A 16,643-nucleotide genomic window follows, 5' to 3' on the forward strand; every position below is an offset into this window, starting at 1 on the left:
CTGTATACTCAAAGCTATAGAGTATGTGCTGTTAGTATTTGTAAACACAAAGAATGTTGCTCAAGTATATAACAATTGGACAGTGTAATCCACAATTCTTCGTGAGCCTCCAGAAGCAGGTTCTCTGCTTTGTTTATAAGTCTGTGTTGAACTAACTGTCTTCCATAATCAACAATATCACTTGCATTTAATGAGTAAATAGTGCAGAGCATTGTTTACACAAACGATTATTTGCAACATAGACTTAGACTAAGACAAACATCTGAACACTGATGCGATACAGCCTGTTCAGAAGTGACTCTTTATTCTTAACAATAGGACTGGAATGTGCCTATTGTCATTTGTATTTTTGTTAATGTAAACACCTTATTTGGTCATACTTTGCAAGTCATCAAGTGTCTCACATAAATGCGACATCATCTGTAATATAAACAATAAATGAACAGATATGACTTTAAACAAAGACACAAAATAGAGAAAAATCAATTTGATTGAAAGATTGCTGTGAGGATGAGCAAAGACACCGAGGCAGAAGTAGAGTTTCTGACAGATTTAGCTGTAACATCACATTGCAAGGAATGAATAGTGACAGTAAGACATTAATGACTTGTTTAATTGTAAGACATTTTCTCAATTTTATTCTATCTCTTTCTTCCAACACGCTGTCAGACATTCCCTTTTTAATGGATTCAAATTTTGCAGTCCAAAAAACGAATCTTAGTTCATTTATTTAACTATGTTAAATAAATGAACTATGATTATTTGAATAAATCAGAACTAGTCTTACTTACAGATGTAAAATGTCCTCACCTATTAAAGAAGGGGGAAATTATATAATACTGACATCATACCACTATACATGTTATGTTATATAACCATCTGAGCCTTGTCACCTTGGCCCTTTTTTAGTACATATTAGAATCAAAGTTGAAAATTGTTTGCAGAGCAAAGCAAAAGTCTGCAGTTGGTTGTGAAAAAACTCTTTGCAACTCGGAGTGGTAGATTTGCCGTCTTAACTACTGTTTTCTGTAATAACAGGCAGGTGTTGTCTGACATCAGCTGTTTTCACATCTATTCTTTGGCTGGTGAATGGCAGTGTTTAACTTCTACTATTTATTGTAGTGAAACGTGATGTTATTTTTGTTGTAGATATACTTCTGAAACTTACAGCTGTTTCATTGGACTTGTATGTCTGTCTTTAGTAGCACATTGTTTATGCTGTGATCAAGGTCATGTGTGGCAGCTATGGAAATTGCTTCAACAGATTTATATAGTTTCAATCCTAAACAGAAGGTTAACCAAACTAAGATGACATTTTTGATCAAACGGCTGTGGCCTGATGGCTTCTGCATTGTAATGCATCTCACCATCTGCCACAGTTTTATATGGGAGGACTCACTTGGGTACGACTGAGGGGAGTTTTTTGTCCACTTCTCACTTAAAGGGTCAGTAGTACAATGGCCACAGTGTTACAGCTTCCAACAGTTCCAGGCACACTATTGTGTAACAGAAAAAGTTGCATTGGCCCAAAGAAAGATAAGTGCAAATGGTTGTCCTGCTGCGAGTTGGCAGTTGACCCAAAGCTGTCGAGTGTCACAGCAGGTCATAGGCTGTGCTTTTCTTGGTAGTCATCTTCTTTTAGGTCTGTCATGAAAAGTTTTCCCAAGCATTTACAACTTCTGTACAGTCAACAAAACAGCATTGTTCCTTTTCCCCAAACATTTAATTAACCTAACACTTAGAATAACATTTAAAAGGTATTTTGAATTACTCTTAAGGACCAAGGAAAAAGAACCAATGCTTTATTACTAAAGTTGCAGCCCTAGGTTGCCGACGTTATCAGTCTGAACAGATTGTAACATTAACAGCCAGTGTCAACTGTAGCTGTTAGTGATGACACAAAAAGGCCAGGAGTGATTGTCTGTTTCCTTTACACCTGATTTTTCTGGTCTCAATTGGTAGTGCCAGTATTTCGTAGTAAAACACAATTACACATGTCCAATAGTGACCAATGTTTCGCTGCACTATGTTGTCAGATTTCCTCTAAATTCACATTTCCAAAGAACAAGAAAGGAAAATCTGAAACTAACAAAATTCAATTTTAGCTGCTTAGTGACATTAAAATCAAGACTCAAAGCTAAAGTCAATACTTCCAAATCTTCAGTAAAATACTTAACTAAAATAACTTTTTTACCTTTAGGCTTCACTTTACACCTATCCTGCAACAGAGACAGCTTTTTCTATTTATTATACAGCACATGGTCTGTGGGTTAATTGTTGTTTGTTAAAACTGAGGAAGGTCAACCAGCAACAAGAATCCGTTCCTGCCATACCAACTCATTTAAATCATTATGGAGATATCAGTGGTGCAGACTGGCAGTTCCCTCAGAATTCATTGTCTTTCATCAGGTAGTACTGTAATGTTCTGATTCTGTATGTCTCTGAGTCTGGATGTTACATGGTGTTGTTTGAAAGTGATTTTTTTCTATTGTAATCATCCCATTCCACCTCACCTTCTCTATTGAGGCACCTTTTAAATAAACTACATGAACCAGTTTTAACTGTATTTACAGTAAAATGACACACTGATCTTTTTTAGTGTTCAACCTAGCTGTAACCTAAAGTTTTAGTCAAGACGCCTGCTTTGTTTTACCTCCGACATATTGAAGAAAGGTGGAGGCCTTTTGTCACTTTGTAGAATCACAGTGAATAAACACTTGGAAACAGCAAAGAGGAAAACTCCCTTTAACAGGAAGAAACCTCTAAAACCTGACTCAGTCGGGTCACCATCTGTCTTCCTCACCTAGTGGGTCGAATGGAGAGGAAATGAGAAAAACAAAAAGAAGCCTAGTAGAGAATCTAAATATAAAGCCATAGCTGTTTCTGTACTATATGACACAAGCGTTTGTGGAGGCTTGGATTCTATTTGTAAAGCTCACAACGTCAATACCACTGAGAGTTACAGGAGCAGATGGTTCGATATAACTCTGGCGCTCTGCCAGCCTGGCTAGTGCACTGAACAACACTAAGATTATTGTATCTTCACCGTAATAATGAATAATTGGATTTCAAGAACATGGCTGGCTTTTCTTCTTCTTGTTGTTGTTATTTTGAGTCATGATTAGAAATCATAGTGATTTGTGCAGTCACTTCTCTTCCTATTGCCTTCCCACTTACACATGCTTTCGAACACACATTTGTGTAATGCACCACAAGGCTGAATTAGCAGTTGTCTGTGAAGTAACGCCCTGTTCTCAATGGTTTTGAAAGAACATTAATGGCTTTGAGAGGGGAATCACGTGTCCACCACTCAGCTAACATGGACTCTAATAATCATCAAATAGTTTTATGAGAGAAAAAAAAAGTTGTTGGCCTGATAGGGTCCTTATTTGAATTTGGAGAAAAGGTAGATGTTGATCTGGGTTTCACTGACTTCTTAGTTGCAGTCCATTTGTCTCTTCCTGTTAAAATGTGAGAGACACCAGAGAAAGAAAAACAGATAGTTACTAGTCACACTAGTTTCAGTTTTCATACACTCGGTGGGTTCTTAAAAAGACGTTACTTTGATATTGTCCTGTTAAAGCATCAAAATTACCATTCAGCGCCAACTTTTTTTTTTTTTTCACAAATCCAATTTTAAAATCCTTTTTTAACATGAATGTTGTCTTTTACAACAGCTATCCAGTGGAAATCCTATCTATGACAAATACTACAGACAGGTAAGAAATATATTCACTAGCTTTTAGATTTTTAGATTATCATAGCAAGCAGTGATCTCTCATCACTGCTACCAGTTCAAATGTCTGTGTCCAGTACAGGAAGTCACTCCATGAATTAGTAATGCTTCCCTTTGCTCACAGTGTCTGGGGAGCTCACTGTTGGCCTCATGAAAGAGACCCAACAGATCCAGTATCACACTAAGAGACTACAGAGAAACTAGCATCAGTTTTATTAGTAATGATGTAATTCTCGATGCTAAGAATTACTTTCAGCAGTTGAGATGAGCTGTTTTATCTGTTGTTCTTAGACTGTAGAAATTTTGAATCTGGGTCTTTGTATTTAAGGTTGATCCTTCTGGGAGTGGACGGGTGGCGGCAGCAGATGCAGCCCTGTTCCTGAAGAGGTCAGGCTTGGCTGACCTGGTCCTGGGGAAGGTAAAAAAAACAAACAAAAACTAATCGGGACCTATGTATCCTAAGCTTTCTGCTTTTGATTTGACTGACAATGATGCAAATAATTGTTATATTATATAGATTTGGGATTTGGCAGACACTGAACGTAAAGGATTTCTCAGCAAACAGGTAAAAAAAAAAACATGATCGAGTTTACCTGTTGAGTGAAGATCTTGGTTTGTATTCAGCAGATTTTTTTTTTTTTTTACTCTTTCCTCCTTTTAGCAATTTTTCGTAGCACTGCGGTTGATAGCCTGTGCTCAAAATGGATTGGAGGTGGCGCTAAAGAGCCTTAATGTAGCAGTTCCTCCTCCCAAGTTTGTGAGTTGTCTGTTTCAAACTCATGACTGAACATGTTGTTTTACAAAGATGTTAATGTCTGAGTTAAATTATGGTCTTTCCTTCAAACAGCATGACACTAGCAGCCCACTCTTGGCTGGAGGGGTGGCCATTGATATACCCTGGGTTGTAAAGGTAATCTTTTTAATTTTTAACTCTTCCTGCAGAAAAGTTGGAAAATATTTTAGTTTAATTTCCTTAAAAATAAATAAATGTAGAAATAACACACACTACAAATGAGTTTGGACAGAAGCTTAAATTGTCATTAAAGTTACATTACGTTAAGTGGCTTAATTAGCAGAGTTTGGAATTTTTATTGTAGTAGATTTTTATTTGGCAGTAATTGCTGTCACAAACCCTTGTTTTCCTGATATTTTACTATTGTTCACTTCTTCATTTCATCTTTTACAGCCTGAGGAGAAGATGAAGTTTGACTCCATCTTTGACAGTCTCGGTCCAGTGGGAGGAATGTTGACAGGAGACAAAGTGAAGCCTGTGCTGCTGAACTCCAAACTGCCAGTGGACATCCTTGGCAGGGTACGAACTCCAGATAGGATTCTTTTATGAATTAGCTAAATGTGTAGATAACTTTCAATAAAGAATATTGTAGACTTCAACTGTTGCTGTAATTGTTGCTCAATAATGTTTGTGTTACATATAAAGGAAGTGCAGTCAAAAAAATCTTAAGAGGAAGTGAAAATCTGAGCTGAGTGAGAGTGTTTCTTGACCACGGTACATTTCTTGTACTCTATATCGATGTTTAGTAATAACTCACATTTACTCATGTCTGTGCTGTAGGTATGGGAGCTCAGTGACCTGGACAGAGACGGCATGTTAGACAGAGATGAGTTTTCTGTGGTGAGCTTTTCCTGGACACCTAGAAATGTTGAATCAACAAGGGCTGCATGTGAAAGTTTGCATTTAGTAATAATTTAGTGTGCTGCTTCTCAAATATTCTGGCAACAACTTGATCTTGATCTTTCAAGCATCTTGGTTGTATGAAAGATTTTAGCCAGTAAGATTTTGAGATTTCAGGAATAATTTCCGACCTAAATGTATTATCTAGAAAAATGTTCTTGTATTGAACAAACAGTTCACTGCAGGCTGTTAAAATACTTTTGTCTCCCTTTAAATGCATCCATTTCAGGTGTTGTGACTGAGCATCTGCAGGATTGTTGGTTGGTGATTTTTCTTTTTATAATTGTTGATTTTTGTTGCCCTCTCCCAGGCCATGTACTTGGTGTACAGAGCTTTGGAGGGGGAGTCCGTTCCTATGTCCCTACCACCTCCCCTGGTCCCACCCTCCAAGCGGAAAAAACCTTCGGTGCCTCCTGTGATGCCCCTGCTACCCTCACCCCCTTCTGTCAAAGACAGTCGCTCCTCCCACGCTGGCTCAAAGACCATGCCCCACCCTCCTAAACCCACCCCAGCTCCTGTCCCATCACCAGCAGTGGTTTCTGTGAGTACCAGACCCATCATCCCTCCGTCTGCAGGACCTGTAGAACTTCTTGGTGTTTCATTTCAGCATCAGTCACCTACCAAAAGGATTTATGTTGAATTTAAAGTGGCAGGTTACATGTATTTTTCAAAGGCACAAAATGAGACGGGCCCTGAAGGTAGGGAAATGTTTAGGTATTTAATGTCAATGAATGTTTCATTCCAAATTTATTCCAAAGTTAGACTTTAAGGGAAGTTAAGGTTAAAGTTAAGTAAATGTGTTTTCTATTCAGTGGGTGGTGTCACCAGCGGACAAAGCCAAATACGATGAACTCTTCACCAAGACGGATGGAGACATGGACGGACTGGTGTCTGGACCTGAGGTCAGGGATATCTTCCTGAAGACCGGGCTTCCCTCTGCTACGTTAGCACGCATCTGGTAAGAAACACAAGTCTGTCCATAAAAGTTCTCAGGCTCAACCCGAGGAAAAAGGACAGGGCATAAAAGAAAAGGGTCCAGGCAAGATGGAATTGGTTAGGGAGAGCACCAAGAGTGACGTGTGACAGTGGCTCTGTCAAGTAGTTGAAAGACTGAGTTAGAGGTGGACAAGATGATGAAAGACGACGAAACAGACGTTCCTACTTCAGTGAAATTTTGTGTTGATACAAAATTACAGCCGGTTCATGAAACAGCGTTTTATCCTTACTTCACTTGCTTCAGTCTGGTTGTTATTGTCCTGCCCTGTGTATTGGTTTCCACTGCTGCTGATCATAATGAACCAGTCAACCAGACAGTGGAGAACAGCCCTTGCCTGAGGTGTAGATCATTAGTCTCTTATGTAATCTCTGGCTTTTTTTATTCTCAGGGAACTTTGTGACATTGGAGACATTGGTAAACTGACCAGAGAGCAGTTCGCCCTGGCGCTCTATCTGATCAATCAGAAGCTGACCAAAGGCTTGGATCCTCCACAGAACCTCACCCAAGAGATGATCCCTCCATCTGACAGACAGAACATGAAGGTGAGTAACAATCAGCCCAGTAAATGATAGTTTTCGCCTGCATTTTATTTATTTAGCATCAGGTTTTCTGTTATCAGACAACAAAGACAACACTGGTACCTCAGACAATCCATTACAAAAGAACACTAGTTAGTGGACAGTTAACAGGTGTTAACTAAGCAAACAGAAAATATCGGTACACTAGGAAACAAAACTACAATATGGAATAAAAACAAGAAACACTACAATACATTTTTTACTTCTTTTAAAATATTAGGTTAATTGTTTTTTGGGACTATTGTAAGACTGTTTAGGTATCAACAGCATTAACAACAGTAGGTACAGCAGCACACTCCGGTTAGCTTAGTATTGGAGTAGATAATTTGTTCCTAATTAAATTACAAACTTTAGTATTTTATTACAGCTATCATAAACAACAAAGTTGCTTCCCTAAAGTTACCACTAGAGGGTGTCCAAGTACCACTATTAATACTCGTAATATAGTGAGAAGACCACTGATCTAGTTTAATGGAATTAAAATAGAGTGAAAGAATACTTGTCGTATGTAATCTTTTCTTTTTTTAGTTAAATTAAACCTTTTTCACCACAACTAATCCCAGAAGTATTGTTACTAGTAACCATCACAAGGTTTATTTTTACATTTTTATTTTAACTATTTCTTGCATTTCGAGCACCTCTGACAACATGGTTATTTGGGTTGTAAGTAAGGCACACTGGGATGAGTCTTGTCTGCACTTGGATCAGGTTTTAAATGTTTCTACCTTACCTCCCAAATCCTGAAAAAAAAACATGGAGGGACTTCCGTCAAAAACAAATCTTCTGTAACAACTCTGCCAAATCACTACACAGACAGAGGCTGTACCAACCCCTGATAAAAATAAAAGCTATCAATACATACAGTGCAGCAGCTGTCAATACCAAATGCTTTGCTATAATTATATAATGAATAAATACCCTTGAATTACAGCACACACACTTGTCTTGTCTGTCTGTAACAGTTAGGACGTGTTCTTTTCATTACAATTATAATAATATAAAGTAAATTCATTTTATTCAGTTTATTAATAAAACTGGTGTGGAATTCACTCTGCTTTTCATTCTTATTTTCCAGAGCAATGCAGCAAACCTGGCAGCTGACTTCTCAGCCATCAAAGAGCTGGACTCCCTCAGCAATGAGATTGTTGAGTTGCAGCGGTAAGATTTGAAAAAGAATACAATAGTGAATGGTACACAATGATAACACAGGCAGCACACACCGTTAGCGTTCTATTTTGGTTCGTCATTACTCTTCTCTCCCTCCGTACCTCCCTCTCCCTCCCTCCCTGCCTCGATCCTCAAGGCAGCCCGGGCTTCTTAGCCCTCATCTCCCACACATCTGACTGAGCAAAGACATCGTCAGTTCTCTGCTTCACATCGGCAGCCCAGTCTCCTCCACCAACATCTCTTCTCTCACTCTCGCTCTCTCTCTCTCTTTCACACACACACACACACCTCCTGTAGCTGCTGTTGTTTAAGAAGCTCTCCCACTCCGTGGACTGGGTTTGGAACATCATGGTTGTTCAGAGAGAAGTGGTGGTGTCTGTTCAGGAGAAGGGTGAAGATGGTTTAGCAGCGAGTTGGCTGAGTGGACCGGCTCTGACAGGTCGACCGTCTCTGTCCTCGGTGGCTAAATACTTCTGTCTCCTTTGCTGGACCCCTAGGGAGAAGAGCTCTGTGGAACAGGAGGTCAAAGAGAAGGAGGAGGCCATCAGACAACGCAGCAGTGAAGTACAGGTAAGATGCAGTTGGCCTCCATTTCAGTCTTTACCCAGTGAAAATGTTTTGTGCAGTGAAAGACGACACATTCATGAGTTCTTCACATAACAAATGGTTTTCAGAGTCGAATACATGCGGAAAATCTGTCCACCACCTGCTTCGTGAGGATGTAGGTCACAGCACAGTATGGTCAGAACTCAAGGAGCTGTAACAGGTCCTTACAGCTGTGATTAACGTACGGTTAAGACAAAGTGCATCAACGCGCTGCATGTAGAAATCGATAATAAACTCCACCAGACGTCTGAGATGTCCACTGAACAGCAATTACTGTTGTCTCAGAGATGGATTCTGCCTTCGTGCAGTTATGTCTGGCTCCTCTCAGCTTGAGAAATGAGCTCTATTTTTGGAGAGCTGAGTCTGCTGTGCCTGTGACAATTCACTCTGATGTGTCGGAGAATCGGTCTCCAGAGACTCTAACGCTGATTTAGCTGAATTTCACAGCAGTGCTGCAGGGTTGCCTCACGACTTAGCTATTTATAGTTCAGTGTGATTGAAGTCGACCTGATGGCAGATGTCTCCATCTCACATCCATGATTTCTTCTATTTACCTCTGCTCAGTATTCACATTAAAGCTTTTACATAAAGCCACTGTTCGTTAAAATGAAATAAGATAATTAGTGTTGTCAAAATTTCCTTATAGATCACCACATTTTTTGTAATTAATTAATTTAGTTATTAATTTATTAATTTTTTCAGGTCAACAGATTTTTTTAAAAATTACACTGGCAGAAATTACAGCCTCACTAGTGCATTGCTTCTTGATTTAGATTTTTATGACGGTACTGCACCTCAGATAGGAGTGTGTCCTTTCAAGACAACTTGAAAAAAATGATATCCTTATTATTTCAAGCACATATTTGCATTTATTAACTCAGGACCTACAAGATGAGGTGGCAAAGGAAAGTGGGGAACTGCAGCAGCTCCAGACCCAGCGTCAGAGGGTCCAGGAGGCCTTAGACGAATTGGACCAACAGAAGTCCTCCTTGGAAGAGCAGCTGGCACACATTCGTCAACAGACAACACAAGAGACACAACTGGTCAGTCTTTCTATTTTTTTCTTCGTGGAGAAAAAGAGCTTTTATCAGGCAAAAAATGTAATCCACATGTTTTGTTTTGTTTTTGGTGCGCATAGCAACCAGATAATGCATTGATGTCGCATCTATCACAGATTTCCTCACTGCAATCAGAGCATGAAGAACAGGAAAACAGGATATGTCAGTACGAAGAGGAGCTTGTTCAGGCACGGGAAGAACTCCTTACTCTGCAGGAAGAGAGCAGAAAGCTGCAGCAGAAAGTCCAGGCTGCCCAGGAGCAGCTCACACCTTTACAGGAGTCAGTGCGAGACTCCTTTAAACAAGTCGCTCAGGTTGGTTGTTGGTTTTTATGCATGATTCATTCACATAACACTCTTACATTTAATTTTTACTTTTTTTTTTTTTTTTTTAGGTTCAACAAAAGGTGAACGACCTCCAGATTGAGGAGCGATCTGTTACTGCTCAGCTCAGCTGGAAGAGAGCCTTGGAGGACAACTCTCCTGTCATGGTCAATGGTTCCACAGGCTACACAGCAGAGGCCCATGAGTCGGACCCCTTCCAGCAGGACCTGTTTGTGGACGATCAGCCCAAAGACCTGAGAGAGGAGGAAACAGGTCCTGTCTGTGGTCTTCAGAATGAGCAGAACGAAAGAAAAGTCAATGAGGATGAAGATGAGGTGGAGAAAGAAGAGAAGATTCTAAATACCGTGGATGAAGAAAAGCCCAAACCAGATGCTTTAGATGATCTCTATACCTGTCTGGCTTCCTCTGATTTGTATAATAGTCTGTCAACATTAGAGAAACGAAGGGAGAACACACTGAAGGTAGGAACAAATGACTGACCCTGACTGTCAACATTTGAAATAGAGAAAACAGACCAGTGTGACTAATCTTTTTTTATTTCATTTTACATTGAGACTGTTAAAAATAGAGGCTAGATTTTTCACCAGTTTAATTGGCGACTTATAACACTGAAGAGACTAAGTGATAAGGCATCGATCTTCTCTTTTGTCTCAACAGGAGAACAGTAGCAGCGATGTCTCTGCAGATGTTGCTGACGATGAGAACAAATCCTCTACAGAGAGTCCACAAAAGGTAAAAACAGATGATTGTAAAAACAAATCTCTGTCGACATGTTTGTGTAAATGTGTGGCTGAGAGCAACCTGTTTGTAAATGCTACCGATCATAGTTCACAAAAGCATTTATTTATACAAAGTGACTTTGACACTTCACATGCCAAAGTTGTTACACAAAAAAAGCAAATCTAATACAGAAAGTCAATGTGTACAGAAGGTTTATGTTGAGAAATTGATGAGAGCTGTCCTTATCAGGTAGCATCATTAGACCAGGAGAACAAACAGGAGCCAGCAGAATCCCCAGAAACCCCCTCCTCTCCAGCTGGGCCCATGCCACCACAGACCAGCCCTCCCTCCCTCCCAGAGATGGATTTCTTCAATGCAGATCCTTTCACTGATCGTGAGTCACACAGACACACTAACTGTTGTTTTAACGCTTATATGTAAAACTGAGATTTGTAGTAAACAGCACCCTGTCTTATGGTGCAGTGTTGGTGAAATCGCTGCTTAAATAAAGGTTTGTTTTCTTTTGCAGATGATCCATTTAAAGACGATCCCTTTGGGAAAGGATTAGCAGATGTCACAGGTAATATCTCTTTTACCTGTGACACTTCCAGGCGCCGTGCACTTTAGGATTTGATGCTCAATTGACTGCTGTTATTCTTCTGTTTCTCTTGTTTGTTTACCTAGATCCATTTGGAGGTGATCCTTTTAAAGGGACAGACCCATTTGCTGCAGACAATTTCTTCACACAAACCTCTAGTGCCCCCTTTTCCTCCGAGGACCCTTTTATTCCCTCTGCTGATCCATTTGGTACAACAACAGGCGGACCTGAAACAGACCTGTTTGCAGCCAAGCTGAGTGATGCAGCTCCTGTACTGACAGCAGGCTCTGATCCCTTCACCTCCAAACCATCCAATCCAGCTGCAGCAGCGAAGGATCCTTTCACCACTAAAGGAAACAACATGGGTGACTCTGATCCATTCGGAGGCAAAGCCAACGCCTTGGCAGAGGCAGATCCTTTTGGTTCTCACAGTGGAGCAGATCCATTCAGTTGTTCTCCAGTCAACTCAGACCTGGCAGTGGTGAGATTTTAACACAAACCAAAATGAACAAAAGTGTCTGACGTTGAGTTGTTTTGTTTCACCAAAACTATATATAGCTTTGACACACTTTCCCACCACCTAATACACGCCACCACTACCTAAACTTTACTTTGCTGTACAAGTTAGTTTTGCATAATCCCCTCATAAAAAATGAACAACAGTATTGTTTGGATTCTTAATATTTTTATTTATATAAGAATGTGTAAACTATGTAAATTAGTTTTTAGTATATTAGTATGTTTAAGTCATTATTGTGCAAGTCTACAGTCCCTCTCTGTCCACTGCTGGATGTTTTCCGAAGCCTTGTCAACATTTTCTCAAGTTAAATGTCTTTCTGTAAATTAGTTTTTAGTATATTAGTATATTAGTATTAGTATAAAAAGTATTTTAAGAGAAATTTAGCTTTGTACGGTGTATTTGCTAAGATTTATTAGAATGAAACTTAGTACAGACGTGTCGCAATGTTGTTGCAATATGAAACATCATCAGTAGATGGCAGTAGATGGTTTCATTACTTAAAATTGTTGGTACACGTCAGCCTATCAGAGAAAACCTTCTGGATATTTTTATTATTTTATACGTAATGTTACATTAAAGATATAAGTCTCACTTGGTTTTAGTAGCTTTCAAGGTAAATAACGTTTTTTTTAGTTTGATCTTTTTCATGTTTTTTAGAAAGACACCGCAGCAGCCAATGATCCTTTTGCTCCTGGTGGTACGACAGGAAATGCCAGCTCAGATCCAGGTATGACCTGAAGCGTGGTGCCATCTGTAGTTTGACTGCTAGTCAAATATAAAAGATAAGGAATGAATGAAGATGCAACTTAGCATCTATACACGTTTTGTTTGTTAGTTTCACACAGTCATTTTGTGCTTAAATGTTTCAGATCCCTTTGCTGTTGTGTTTGGTAACGAGTCATTCGGCGGAGGCTTTGCAGATTTCAGTGCCTTGACGAAGGTAACTTGATAAATAGATGAAGATTTTTCTGTTTCTAAGTTTGATGTTTTCAGCTCGGTGTGAACCATCTCTTTCAGTCAAACGGCGCTGACCATTTTGTCATCAACAATAAGAACCTATTCCAGGAGGAAAGTCAGTCTTCTGTCCCCGATGTGCCGCCTGCTCTTCCCCCCAAAACGGGTACGCCAACCAGACCTCCCCCTCCACCTCCAGGTCAGCCCTCCACAGTTTTACCTGTTACCTGAACTGTTCCCAGGCCTGCTGTGTTTCTCTCTGAAGTCCAGGGCTGTTTAAAGTGTGTTCTGTGTAACTTGTGTCCAGGTAAGAAATCATCTATGTCCAGAACGGAGTCCTCTGACTCCTTTCAGCGTCGTGGACACTTCCTCCCCCAGTCTTCAGGAGACCTCTCCTCCTCCTCCTCCTCGACATCCCTGCCTGCTAAGGATCCTTTAGCCGACCCCTTCGCCCCATCCTCCCCTCCTCTTCACAACATACGGGAATCTGACCGGTTTGCCAGCTTTGACAAAGTGAGCACCTCCCTCTCGCCCTCACCCTCACCCTCATCTCCATCTGACTCTGAATGAACACCCCACTCTCCCCTTGTTTCTCCTGGTATTTAAAAATAAAATTACGTTTAACTGTTCTAATCCTTACGAGCCAGCCTCATTAATCACTCCATCCACTGTCAATTTAAAACAGCTGAAAACTGAACCACCCTGCTGACGTGCAGCATCACAAACTAACAGTGCTGTTTTGATAGTGTTTTAGAAACTATTTTTGGTAACAAGACTCATGCAGACTATCAAATCACCTTGTACCATCGCTGCTGGTGTAAAGATTTTGATCATGAGTGCTTTGTTTCTTTAAATTATGACGTGAAAAGCTACAAACAAAAATCTATAATTTGTTGCCATGTCCCTCAGACTGGTTGACACTCAGTCTGTCACAATAACCACCATTTTAAATAGATAAAAATAAACTTGCCCTTGACTTTGGCTTTACATGTGTTACAGTGAAATAAATCCCCAACACCGTTCTCACCTGTAAGTCTGCCATCAGTACATGTGTGAGATGCGGTGGTGGTTATACACAGGCAAGCTGTGGCACAGTTTACTCTAAATTTTATTGCTACATTTTTACAAATCACTACCAAAGAAGAACTTGTTGGCAGCGGATGGAGAGATGAGCTGCTGCTCGTGTTTGGCTTTTTTTTCCCACCATCCCAACTCTGCACTCACACTGCTGTACATCCTGTGCTTCTAAGGATGTGTGTTGTGTTAAACTGTGCTACTGGTAACTCATTAATATCTAACTATATATTCAAAGCTATAAATGGTGCTGTTATGGAGTACTGACAGTCAGACCAGAACTGCAGTATTTGGTCTAACCTGCAGTTGTCCTTCAACTTGTTGTTATGAAAGTACCCCAGCTGTTAGAAAGTCAAAATCTGGGAAATGAAACTAAAGGTAGTGTTTGAAAATATACTTTACTCAAAATGTCATGTCAACTGCAGTGCAACATGACCCCACTGCATGTGATTTAATACAATCATTGTGGTCAAATCAGAAACGATTTATTCCCCCAGATTCTTTCCAACCCGTTCGTTAACTCTTCTCTCATATACAGTATACCTCGTGTCCCACTACTCTGATTTCTGAGCCTGGGTAACAGACTTTAGCACCCTCTGCTGTTTGCTCCACTCTTTGGCTGCAAATCCACATTTGGAGAGGGTTTTATCATGTATTGTTACAGTAATATATTAAAGGTTTAATGATCAAGTACAAACAGGACACACTCTAAAAAGGTCAGGTAGTACGAACAGGACACACTCTAAAAAGGTCAGGTCTATTTCTGCCACGTCCTGTGCTGTTGTAGATTTGGGATGGTGACTCTTCTTCTTTTATGGCGTCCGCCTCTACATAACTGCACCTGCATGTGCCTGTTGATACTCGACCTGCATGATGTGTGTGTGTGTGTGTGTGTCATATCAGCTCACGCTCATTATCTCAAACCACCGCCTCCACTCTTCCTCAGTCGCTCTCGTAGATCAGTCTGTACTTCCTCTAGCACAGCTCTGTTTTACCAGTTTATTCAGCTCCTATCTGGTCATCAGTATGTTATAAAGTATTACGATCACCTGTACTCTCTGTCGGTGTGTTGGTGCGCACGCATGTCTGTGTGTGTGTGTGTGTGTGTGTGAGAGAGTGTGTCATTTTACACATTTGTTAAATAAATATAATAAAGCGTTAAATCAAGGGAACCAACTGTGGCTTCTATACTGAATGTCTACATCCATGACAACACTATTTGTAGGAGTTTGCCTTTTGAACCAAAGTATTTTTAATTATTTGTCTTTTTCTCATCTGTGACTGCACATTGTGTTGGTGCAACTTTAAAACTTCCAGAAACTTCATTAGGATTTATTTTGGTGGCATTAACGTCTGATCTAACTCCTACAACCGACCAAAAATAAAAGCATGTTATTTTATGACGTTCTTGCATTTTTTCATATCTTTGTTCATATGTTCCGCCTCTATGGGCTGTATGACACCTGCTGGTTAGCTTCTGTCCATCGTTGCCGTCTTTTCTACTGCATGGTTGAACACGAGGTGAACTGTGCTGCCTCTGTCTGTCGGCTGTTAGTTCTGAAGTTGCCGTCACACTGCATGATGTCTGTGGCCCAACAGTCAACCAGTCATGAACCTCTCAGAGGAATTTGACGTGGATTGGAGTCACACGACTCCTATTAACATCCTGTTTAGATGCAGGCCATTGTGTGTTTATTGACATCACATGACCAAACCATCGCACAGAGACGGTCGCTGTCATTTTTCTTTTTTTAAATCGGTGCTTTCTGTCAGAGGAACAACTCCGTTATTCACACCTTTTGAATTTTATTTAAAACATTATAGGCTGAGATTTGATTTGATTTAATGCTGTTTTCACACAAGTATTAGCTAACATTATAAGTCTAGTCTCATAATTTAAAAAAAAGTTATATTTTGATGTTTAAAATGTAACAAAAAACTGATTAAAAAAGATCTGATTTTTTTTTCTCATATTCTCATGTCGGAACAATGTAGGATTTAAAACGAACCAGTTTTACACACAGTACTGATCGTACCAGTTCACCTTTTGTTGACAGTTGTTGACACCTGATACGATCACGAGGAAATACTGCACTGACCAAAATCAGTGTTTAATGTTGCTGCTGTTTGAAGTGATTTTCTACTTTAATGGGACTGGTTCTCATGTACGTCTGGGGCTAATGTTCTGAAGTAAGGAAAAACTGAAGACTGTAAGACCTGTGTATCGGCCTTCAACCAACAACCTATGTGTAGAACCACATTATAACCATAATGTCATAGATGACTGAGCAACAAAGCTGTACACGTGTTTATCTTCTCTTTGCGTGCATTTCCCACTTGTCTTTGTATGTATGTGTGTGTGTGTGTGTATTTATGTGTGGCCCTGCATGTGTAATGTGTGTGTGTGTGTGTGTTTTAATGGAACAGTATCCCACAGAAGAAGACATGATAGAGTGGGCGAAGCGCGAGAGTGAGCGTGAGGAGAAGGAGCGACTGGCCAGACTCACCCAGCAGGAGCAGGAGGACCTGGAGCTGGCCATCGCACTCAGCAAGTCTGAACTCTCCTGAGAGGTACGTCACCACCAACTCTCCTCCCCC

The 16,643-nt window shown here is 40.2% G+C and overlaps 1 protein-coding gene across 2 annotated transcripts in view; it reads left to right on the forward strand.

The window, feature by feature from the left end:
* Window positions 1-16,637, forward strand: part of eps15 (epidermal growth factor receptor pathway substrate 15) — a 17,633-nt gene extending 996 nt beyond the window's left edge. The window contains exons 2-25 of one of the 2 annotated variants that reach the window (XR_001759793.2): window positions 3,678-3,719; window positions 4,065-4,154; window positions 4,254-4,301; window positions 4,398-4,493; window positions 4,584-4,646; window positions 4,923-5,048; window positions 5,310-5,369; window positions 5,740-5,970; window positions 6,242-6,387; window positions 6,815-6,968; window positions 8,080-8,162; window positions 8,669-8,741; window positions 9,659-9,820; window positions 9,952-10,149; window positions 10,230-10,640; window positions 10,837-10,911; window positions 11,149-11,293; window positions 11,429-11,479; window positions 11,584-11,978; window positions 12,675-12,744; window positions 12,887-12,957; window positions 13,035-13,170; window positions 13,279-14,761; window positions 14,796-15,448. Coding sequence is in view for 1 of the 2 variants with exons in the window: in XM_008335617.2 (XP_008333839.1) it covers window positions 3,678-3,719; window positions 4,065-4,154; window positions 4,254-4,301; window positions 4,398-4,493; window positions 4,584-4,646; window positions 4,923-5,048; window positions 5,310-5,369; window positions 5,740-5,970; window positions 6,242-6,387; window positions 6,815-6,968; window positions 8,080-8,162; window positions 8,669-8,741; window positions 9,659-9,820; window positions 9,952-10,149; window positions 10,230-10,640; window positions 10,837-10,911; window positions 11,149-11,293; window positions 11,429-11,479; window positions 11,584-11,978; window positions 12,675-12,744; window positions 12,887-12,957; window positions 13,035-13,170; window positions 13,279-13,484; window positions 16,473-16,613 (3,273 nt within the window). In the remaining variant the exon portion in view is untranslated. Of the gene's footprint in view, window positions 1-3,677; window positions 3,720-4,064; window positions 4,155-4,253; window positions 4,302-4,397; window positions 4,494-4,583; window positions 4,647-4,922; window positions 5,049-5,309; window positions 5,370-5,739; window positions 5,971-6,241; window positions 6,388-6,814; window positions 6,969-8,079; window positions 8,163-8,668; window positions 8,742-9,658; window positions 9,821-9,951; window positions 10,150-10,229; window positions 10,641-10,836; window positions 10,912-11,148; window positions 11,294-11,428; window positions 11,480-11,583; window positions 11,979-12,674; window positions 12,745-12,886; window positions 12,958-13,034; window positions 13,171-13,278; window positions 14,762-14,795; window positions 15,449-16,472 lie in introns of those variants that run through there. The other variant, XM_008335617.2, reaches the window with a different exon arrangement.
* The last annotated feature ends 6 nt before the right edge of the window (window positions 16,638-16,643 follow it).

The sequence above is a fragment of the Cynoglossus semilaevis genome, chromosome 2 (assembly GCF_000523025.1).
Source record: "Cynoglossus semilaevis isolate Cse_v1.0 chromosome 2, Cse_v1.0, whole genome shotgun sequence".
In the NCBI taxonomy this organism is placed as follows: domain Eukaryota; kingdom Metazoa; phylum Chordata; class Actinopteri; order Pleuronectiformes; family Cynoglossidae; genus Cynoglossus; species Cynoglossus semilaevis.